Here is a 10450-nt window from a genome sequence, read left to right as displayed (position 1 = left end):
ATGCAAAAATACCAAGCTATTTTTGAGCGTTGGAACTTAATTCATGAATTACATAAAAACACGTATTCAAAAAATCACATGCATGCATTGCAGGACTTTAGCATTTATATGTGTTTTAAGGTATCTGTAACATGCCATAATGAATACTTTCAGGCTTGAGTGTAATATATTCATAAATATTTTCATTTCGTAGATCTGGCCCAATGGATGAAAATAGAAATACCGCTGTACGTCGAAATTTCAAATCCAAATGTATTCGATAAGATATCTGTATTCATAAATCAGTAAAATTTGTGTTGAGGTTTTATTCCATGATATAACAAAGCTGCATAGTTTAGGGGGGAGGGGTTAATTAGAATGATGAAATTAAAAGAAAGAAGCCCACATTTGCATTTAAAATAGATGTACTTCGAAATGAATTCATTTCTGCTCTGACTGAAAACATGTTTCTAAATTTTCGGGAAAGAATCTTGTAGACAAAATAATTAATAGGGGAACACATAAATTTGAGTGTTTTGGGATTTAATGAAATGTATATATACACCTTTCTTTCAACACAAATTGAACTTTTGTAAATGTTATATTAGGTACGTATAAAGGGGGTTGGGGTCGGTAGGGGGGTGGTCTGCCCTACCCACTTTTTTGAAAATTTACTTTTTTCCGTTATTCTAACATACAAAGTCAGTATTTTCAACACGCAAAGATCAAACTAATATTTTTTCCTAATGATTAATTCAATTATAAGCATCAACTCCTGTAAGTTTCCAATCTATTGTCAATCACAAATTTTAGATACATGTAGCTGGAAAATTTTAATGCTTGTAAGTTTACACTCATATCAGTGATCAATTCTCTTTCCATTTCTGAAATTATATTGTACATTGAAGTATTAACCTCTCCCTTTCTCTCTCTCTCTCTCTCTCTCTCAGAGAGATTTGAGAGAGAGAGAGAGAGAGAGAGAGAGAGAGAGAGAGAGAGAGAGAGAGAATTAAGTGATGACCGCAAGTTGATTCATATGGTGGCGAATTGAGTGGCACCCAGCAGGTTAATTATTTAGCGGTTCAAATTTAATTCATCGTATATCCCAGCACCTATAGGCTTCAGCAATATATATAAACAGGCAAGGATGATAGTAAAATTTACATTCGATAAAAAATGTTTGTAATATTCAAATTCTAGTCGATGTGGTAGTTTTCAGTCTCCTGTGGTGTCTTAGAAACTGAAGTTTAATCAATTTCATTATTTTGTTTAAGGTAATATTATTACAATTATTAAGATATTGATTAACTTCGACACCAGTTGTACCTGGACAGGAGTCGAGTTTGAGAATTACTGTCGGTCTGTGTTACATTTCTATAAACAAATCGTTCAATTTTCTCCGGTTTTTCGTCTCCTGTAGAACTACGACATGATTGAAATTGACACGTTCACTTTGAGTTGACGATATTGGGATGTTGTTGCAGATGTCACTTTATCTAAATTTCATTTCGAAAAATACACGAAGGCATGGACTGCCACGATTTATGCTAGCTTACTTCATGAGCGCATTCTGTTGAGACCCCCCTCCCTCCGCGGACCATCGTTTGAACTAATACCGAATTGAATACTAGATGAGGATGTTTGCATATCAATAATAATTTACCATTGTCCTGTTGTCCTTTTAATGTATAACCTCACGTAAAACTTTGATCAACTATTATGGTCGAACTCTACCCCCGGGAGTCATAATTTGAACAAACTTGAATCTGCACCATATGTTGACGATTACAATATGAATACACGACTAATGATGACAATTTTGAGTTTGAGATTATCTTAAAGAGTTACAATGTATGTCCTTATACTTTGCTGTCCTCTTGTGGACTCAACTTACCCCATGTAGACATGAATTGAAGAAACTTTAACCTACAATACGCACAGGCTAGTGTAGAGAACCCAAGTTATTTCACTTGGGGGAGGGGGTCCTGGGTCCTGATGTTTCCGAACAAGCCCCTGTACACTACGTGGGGATGCTTGCATAATGACCTGATTAACGTCATGGCTCTGTTATTATTGAGATGAAGACTGTTAAACATTCTATCTTAAAACTCATTAATGACGCCTTTGTATTAGTTTTGTCTGTCCAAGTCCAGTGACAAAAGGTTTTTAAAAGATGCCACGATACTTTCACTATGTTTTCATTATTTCTTCTGTGAAAATGGTGTGACCCTTCATTTAAACAATTTTGAATAGAGTGTTTGAATAGAATGCTTTACAGGACGTTTGGTAGAAAGTGGGCCTGTAGTCCTGAAGAACTAGAAAATGTGTAAAGTTTGTATACCTGTTTCACTTGTTGTCCATAACCAGGACCATTGCAATTGTTTTGATAACAAGTTTTCAGTTCTTACTTTAACTCACTTGACTTTGACTTGCATGGCTGCATGTTCGATTGCTGAAAGACGAGTTCAATGACAAAGCGCACAAATTACTGTCCGTAACGTAAAGCCAAAATGACGTTGCGACTTTTATAGCGTAATCTGACAAAATACTTTTACTTACAGCAGACATTAATTTGATTAAATGGATACAAAATATATCCGGATCAGCCTTGTAAAATGTTATTTATAATTATGAAACACTGCCCAGGTTTCATGTTTTTGGAGGGAATGGCCTGATGTTACGAAAGCTGAATAGTATCATTTAAAAATAAATTCACCTTTCACTATCTTGTAATTACGAGATAATTATCTCGAAATTACGAGAAAAGATATTCGTGCAACTGTGTCCTGTTGATCTGATAAATTTTGAAAACACAAACTTAGACGTATAAATAATCCCGCTCTAATGATATTAGTCTTTGATTATTGTATAATCCGATGAAAAAAATAAAACCCACAAGAAATGTGCGTAAACATATGCATTTCATATTTCTAAAAGTGTTATTACGACAGGAACTAAACTTAGGCGGACTGGAACGTAAATTATAACCCGGTACGAAAACTAAAGGTATCTAGCGTTTCTATGGGAACTCTAAATTATCTGTAACTAAATTATGCGACATCGGACGACAATATGTACCGTCACACACACTTTGAATAAGATCACTTCGATTTGCTGACCAATCAACAAAGAGGGAAATAGTATCAAACGCGTTTCCATAATGAACCATGAGTTGTGTAACTCGGATTAATATCAATATTTTCTTGTAATTACATTAAAATTTTCTTGTAATTACGAGATGTTTTCTCAATTACGATATCTTTTCTTGTAATTATGAGATAATGGAATGGTGTTTTTTTAAATGATACTAACAGGTTTTCGTATGATGTAGATATTTTGATCAAACAGAATTTTTGTGCGGCATGGTTTCAGCACAGGCACCTGGAGTATGTATATTACTACCCCCACCCCCCTTTTTATAATTTTTTCATTACAATAATTTCTCTGAAATGTGTGAATTCCTTGTCTATCCCACCCCTCTTTCGATTTATGTAATCGTTTCGGGCTTTTTGTAAGCTTTAGAGATTGGCCTTCTACCGGTATAATAAAATACACAGTGTTTTCACATAGGCGGATCCAGGAAATTGTGAAAGGGGGGTGTCTTGATCTTTTAGATACTTTTCACAATCTTCAACACCCCCCCCCCCTCCCCATTTACATATTTTGCTTGTGTACATAATATCTTAGGAAGATATCGAGACGGTTTTTATACATGAAAATGTCTTATTAATTTGCTTGTTCCCCTAGTTCTAGCCATTGTTATCCCTATACCCAGATCTGATTTTCAATTTAAAAAGGCTGATTTAAAGGTTACTCCAAATAGGTCAGGGGTCGCCTAGGCCCCCAGAAGCTCTGCAGTAAATGGTGTGAAATCCTGCATTCTGAGCATTTCCTGGCACTTCTTTTCCACTTTTAAGTTGTCTGCTTCTTGAACAAAACTTTTACGTTACTCTTACTTTTAAGAAATCTCACGGTAACTCATTAAAATAAATTTTTAGCCCTCTTATGAAGTGTGATTTTACCGTCGAAAAAGTGATAAAGCTCTTAATTATTTTATATGAAATTTTGTGATTTATCCCGGAATGATAAACAAGGCACTTTGTTTCGAAATAAAATACTCCAGAGTCCAAATTTCGCTGTGATTTGGTATGGTCGTTATACTGAACGATCTAGTTCGTTAATACAACCTATCATTGGGTCAAATGCTGTCTGACGTGTTTCATACCGATTGTTAGGCCGTTCTTGGCACCCTGATTTTGACTACGGGTAACTCCGTTTACCTGATCAGGATATAGGGCTCACGGCGGGTGACACCGGTCAACAGGGGATGCTTACTCCTCCTAGGCACCTGATTCCACCTCTGGTGTGTCCAGGGGTCCGTGTTTGCCCAACTATCCATTTTGTATTGCTTATAGGAGTTATGAGATTGATCACTGTTCGTTATCTTCACCTTTCATGCATAATATGAATATCTAAGAAAACAAGCCAAAACGACTCAGATAGACGTTCTAATTTTTTAAACCAAAAATATTAATGAAAATCTAGAATATTATTTGCTAATGTTTTTTTTAAATCTACGGATAAAATCTTCTAAAAAACACGTTAATTTGAAAAAAAATATCAATGTATGCACCCAGGGGTGCATGAGCCGAGTTGCATGGGATACATTGTAAAGTCAGGAATGATGTGGCATATTTATAATTGTGAAGAACTAATTTCAGTTTTAAACTTTTCGAGTTACTGTCCATAAACCATATTTGTCTGAAGTTTTCAATCTATTTTCGGTCACTGTGACCTTTGACCTTTTTTCTCCAAAATCAATAGGGGCCTTGCTTTGCTGGTATCCAACAATATATCCAAGTTTCATTTGATTCAAATTAAAAAATTTCAAGTTATCCTCAGGAAACCAAATTTTTGAGGAATTTTAAATCTATTTTCGGTCACTGTGACCTTAACCTTTGACCCATTTTCTCCAAAATCAATAGGGGTCTTCCTTATCTGGTACATAACAATATCTTTAAGTATCATTTGATTCGGATTTAAACTTTCCGAGTTATCATCCGAAAACCAAACATTTCTGAAATTTTCATTCTATATTAAGTCACTTTGACCTCGACCTTTGTTCTCCAAAATCAATAGGGGTCTTCCTTACCTGGTACCCAACAATATACTCAAGTTTCATTTGATTCGGATTTAAAATTTCTGAGTTATCATCCGGAAACCAAATTTTTCGGAAATTTTCATTCTATATTCGGTCACTGTGACCTTCACCTTTGACCTATTTTCTCCAAAATCAATAGGAGTCTTCCTTACCTGGTACCCAACAATATATTAAAGTTTCATTTAATTAGATTGAAAACTTTTCGAGTTATCATCCGAAAACCAATTGTTGATGCCCAACCGCTCGCCCGCATCACCAAATCAATAGCCGAGTTCAACTTCGTTGCAACTCGGTTAAAAAGAGATATCAGAGAAATATATTTTTTAAACAAATTGAAATGAAATGGTCAAAATTCTGAAATATTACGATTTTTCTAAATTGAACCAAGAAAAGGGTGTGGGGGGTCCGGACCCCCCCCCCCCCCCCCCCCACCCTCTGGATCCGCCATATAACAACAAACACACCATTATGAAATGAATCACTGGAAGGAAGTCCTTTTTTATAATTTCAGTTGTAATTCACTACAGTGCCGGACCCAGAGGGAGGTCTGGGAGTTGTAATTCACTACAGTGCCGGATCCAGAGGGAGGTCTGGAAGTTGTAATTCATTACAGAGCCGGATCCAGAGGGAGGTCTGGAAGTTGTAATTCATTACAGTGCCGGATCCAGAGGGAGATTCACTACAGTGCCGGATCCAGAGGGAGGTCTGGAACTTGGACAACCCCTTCGTCAAAAGACTAAATATTAAATAACACATTTTGAGGGTGGACCCTCCTTCCTTTGAAATTCAAAATTAATGGTACCCCCCCCCCCCCCCCCCACAATTTTCAAAACTTCCTGAATCCGCCGCTCCACTTATTCATTAAATCCTAAAATATTAAGGAAATAAAAACTCGAACACATAACATAGGATAAGCTCGCATGCGCTACAGTTTATTCATACACGTGTACATAGACATCTGGAGGTTCATTATTCCACTCAACTCATTCTACAACAGAAAAAAATGTTAAGTATATCAAAACACAGACATGTAATTGGTACAAAACAGGCCCACTGCATGAAATCCCCCCAAACAGTGGTCCGCTACACCCCCCCTCCCCTCCACCCCCCCCCCCCCCTGCGTCCAATATGAATATTGCTTATCTTTTTTTTTTTTTTTTTAGCTGTAAATATGATTATATTTGTACAAAAGGCCGAATTCAATATAAAAAGTTATATCTATACATTGTTTTGCAGATTAAATTTTTTTAATCAAGGAAAGCTTTACGTCTGACGTAAATGTTGGCAAAAACTACCCAACATAAACTAGGTCAAAGCAAACTTTAAAACTGTGTATTTACTCAAGCGATAACACGTAGATAGTGTATACAGGCTGACACGCCGCACAGGTATTTAATTCTCAGGACTAGACGGAAGGTCGAAAGAACAGGGAGGCCATGTTGGATTTTAAGGTGAGACTAAATTATTATAATAGTAATGATCGCTGTGTTTTATTTCATACTATAATTCTATTTCGTTAATTGTTTTAATCTGTCAAAATATTCAATTTAAAAATGACATTCCGTTTTTATCTAATTAACAGTAAACTTCTCGTGTGATCCCGCCATCAGAAATGCATCCCCGGCGCAGTGCTCAGGAAGTCCTACTGTGTGACCTCTGTGAAACTGTCCCCTTACAGAGTCACTGTGAACTTTGTAATATAAATCTCTGTGTTAACTGTGCAGTAAAGCATCTCTCAGACTCGTCTAAAAGACACAATGTCGTGCCCTTTTTACACAGAAAGTCTACTCCTAACTACCCAAAATGTCCGAAACACGCCGATAAACACTGCGAAATGTTCTGTGAAAAATGTGACATTCCTGTCTGTTTAACCTGCGTCACTTCGGGTAAACACAAAGGTCACGATATATCAGATGTTTTGGAAAAACTCAGCGCTAAAACAGAAAGTTTACAAAAAGATCTAAAAGAATTAGAGATAAGGATTTATCCCCGATATGAAGGAATGGCGTCTGATGTCAAAACTGAGAAAGCCGAATTAGAAAGGAAATACGGGAAACTGGGGACAGATGCCGATGAACAAGGAGAAATCCTACACCGGGAGATTACCGCCATTGTCAACCGAAGGAAATCCGCCATTGCGGAGATGAAAACTAAACATCTGGATGCGCTAAATAAAAACACAGAAGAAATCACACAGAAAATGGCGGAACTCAAACAGATCATGTCCGACTTGAAATCAATCCTAAAATCAAATGACGTCTCCTTAACCTCTACTTACAAATCTAGGAATTCCGAATTTAGAACATTACCGCCTAAAGTCCGAGTCACAGCACCGAGTTTCTCTCCTCAGAAAATAAACAAAGATCAGCTCAACGAAATGTTTGGTTCTCTGTCGCCATTATCCATTAACACAGAACATGGCGACACAATGAAGTCAGCAGAAGCTGTATCGTCTCCTCCAGTCAAACCACTGCTTGATGAGCCGCGCGTCACCGCCACCATAGACACTGGGTATAGCAGACTATGCAGTGTTAGCTGTCTGAGTGAAGATCAAGTCTGGACACGCGGGGATAACAAAACCATGAAGCTCCTCAACCTCCAGAGTAAACTACTGACATCAATACAAACCAAGTCAGGGTACACACCAACAGACATAGCAGTGACACGGGACGGAGATCTTGTTTATACTGACACTGCTAATAACACCGTGAACTTAATTAAGAATAAACAGATACAGACCGTGATCACACTACAGGGGTGGAGACCTCTCAATGTCTGCTGTACCGCGGGTAACGACCTCCTGGTTACCATGGACAGTGATGATTGGAAACAATCCAAAGTCGTGCGTTACTCCGGCTCCACAGAGAAACAAAGCATTCAGTGTGATGATCAGGGTCGTCCTCTCTATTCATCTGGTGGTTCCATTAAATACCTCAGTGAGAACAGGAACCTGGATATCTGTGTGGCTGACTATGGAGCTAGAGCAGTAGTGGTGGTCAATCAGTCAGGAAAACTCCGATTTAGATACACTGGTCATCTCTCTAATACCGAGCAATCATTTGATCCAGTCGGCATCACTACAGACAGCCAGAGTCACATCCTGACAGCAGACTTACACAATAACCGTATCCACATCCTAGATCAGGACGGACAGTTCCTCCGTTACATTCACTGTCATTTAGATCGTCCATTCGGTTTATGTGTGGACATCAGAGACAACCTCTTTGTGGCTGAGTGTGACACTGCTAAAGTGAAGAAAATCCAATATCTATAAAATGTTAATTACACAGCTCTACAGTGTTAATTACATCTACCAACACAGTGTTAATTACACATCTCTACACAGTGTTAATTACACAGTTCAATATACTGTAATTTACAGAACTGTGTTAATTCCTTCTACTTGTTAATTACATCAGCTTGTTAATTACAGCCCCGTGTTAATTACAGCCCTGTGTTAATTACAGCCCTGTGTTAATTACAGCCCTGTGTACATTACAGTCCTCTGTTTGTGATGTGTAACATGTACTTGTTTTTGTGAGTTTAACAGAACATTATTTTGTTTGTGAATTAATTCAATATGTGTTTGATTTTACAATGTATATATTAGATAAACATGATACAGAGTTCAGTCTTACATTATTACTGAGTACTTAGATTTGTAGTACTGTAACAGAGAGTGACCCCAAACGTCCAGTCTTCATCACAGATCTTCAGATTCAAGGTCACAGTCTTCTGTTTACCATCAATAACATCACACCACTTATCTAAATCTCCACCGTCCTACAAAATAAACAAAGTGTAATCATATCAAACTGAATTGTCAAGGATAGTATGTGATATGTAGATGTAATGGGAAGGAAAAGAAGATATGACTGAACCGGGAATCGAATCAAAGGCCCTTCATTCCCATGATATAACGAACAGGAATTGGACCCCAGACCCCTGTATTACTAGTCAGGTGCTCTAACCACTGAGCTATTCAAACCGATAGCCATGGTTTGACTGGACCGGGAATCAAACCTGACATCCCTGTATTACATATGTAATAGGCAGGTGCTCTAAACACACAAAACTATCCAGGTCAATATCCACAATACAAAGTGAGCTTTTCCTATTGAAATTTATCTGTTGTTATTGACTTTTTAATTCAGGGTTGGCAAAAAAGTGGTCAATATGAGTATTGACTGGGCCGGTGGTCAATAATACTGGTTAAAACCAGTCAATACTAGTTAATACTGGTCGATTGAAAATTATTTGGTCATTATAGTCTGTGTTATTTATTTTAAACGTTTAAGTGACCATTATGGTAAATACTGTAATTCATAACATGCACTATCAGTTTATAATATACTTATAAGTCACAATATTAAATAAATAATGTACAATTGACTCTGTTGAATTGGGGAAGATGCAGCAAAAGTTTCTGTTCAAATTCCTTGGTTTAACAAGAACTACCTATACGTATTGTTTCATCAATCTTCATTTTAACTGTTGAATAATAAACATTTGAGGGGGTGGGTTGGCGATGTTTTCATAACAATAACAGGCACACTGGTCATCTCTGGTCCCAGCCTATGCTTATTAATACCTGTCAACTCTGCTTCCTGTGCTCAGGTAATGTCCAGCTACCTTTTATTCTTAATCTGTCTGGGTACATGTATTAAGAGGTCTGTCTCCAATTGTCAATCTATGCTATAGAACTGTGACCCTCTGGTAGGTACTGAAGATATTTCGGTCAGTTTCAGCAAGCCAAATATATTAAACTTATGAAATTACATTTGATTATCTAATGAAAAATATTAATCAACAATTGATCTGTATAATGAAAAGACTTAATTTATCTTTATCTGTGCAAGAAATGTACAAAAATAGGAAAATGGACAGTTTAAATCACAATTGACCACTTGGGGAGTATTGACCGGGACTGTTAAAACCACTGGTTAAAACCTGGGCGGTATTAACCTCCCAACCCTGCTTTTTACATTATCATCTTCTTCTCCACAACCACTTGGCCTATTCCAATCAAAACTGGTACCATTCATCCTTAGGTAAAGGGAATTCATGTTTGTTCAAATGATTGATTGTATCTTGTTTAACATTTAAATTTAGCGTGCCATACCTACCGTTTTTAAGGTCATCTCCGAGGACCCATGACATTCACACCTGATGCTGAACGTTTGACGATGGAACTGTCACTACCTGTTTTAACGACTTAGGTCTGTCGTGGCCAGGATTTGAACCCCGGCCTTCCACATGTGGGGCGTGCACTCTAACTTCTAGACCACCGCAGAGGTACTGTCTGTTCAA

General features: G+C 37.4%; 1 protein-coding gene and 1 long non-coding RNA gene across 2 annotated transcripts; one reads left to right on the top strand and one right to left on the bottom strand.

Annotated features, from left to right (window-relative positions):
* Nucleotides 1-6046: 6046 nt before the first annotated feature.
* On the bottom strand, nt 6047-8018 carry LOC130053089 (uncharacterized). Its single transcript, XR_008801558.1, has 2 exons — nt 7880-8018; nt 6047-6128 (listed from the first exon to the last, which is right to left on the bottom strand). It is a non-coding gene; the product is annotated as an uncharacterized LOC130053089 (long non-coding RNA).
* Nucleotides 6463-8767, top strand: LOC130053085 (E3 ubiquitin-protein ligase Midline-1-like). The gene is made up of 2 exons (XM_056159680.1): nt 6463-6591; nt 6723-8767. The coding sequence occupies exon 2, from the start codon at nt 6753-6755 to the stop codon at nt 8412-8414; it is 1662 nt and encodes a 553-aa protein (XP_056015655.1). The 5' UTR covers nt 6463-6591; nt 6723-6752; the 3' UTR covers nt 8415-8767.
* Nucleotides 8768-10450: the final 1683 nt, after the last annotated feature.

Source organism: Ostrea edulis, chromosome 3, assembly GCF_947568905.1.
Source record: "Ostrea edulis chromosome 3, xbOstEdul1.1, whole genome shotgun sequence".
In the NCBI taxonomy this organism is placed as follows: Eukaryota; Metazoa; Mollusca; class Bivalvia; order Ostreida; family Ostreidae; genus Ostrea; species Ostrea edulis.
Note: the sequence above shows the minus strand (reverse complement) of the source record. Positions and strands in the feature narration are given on the sequence as shown.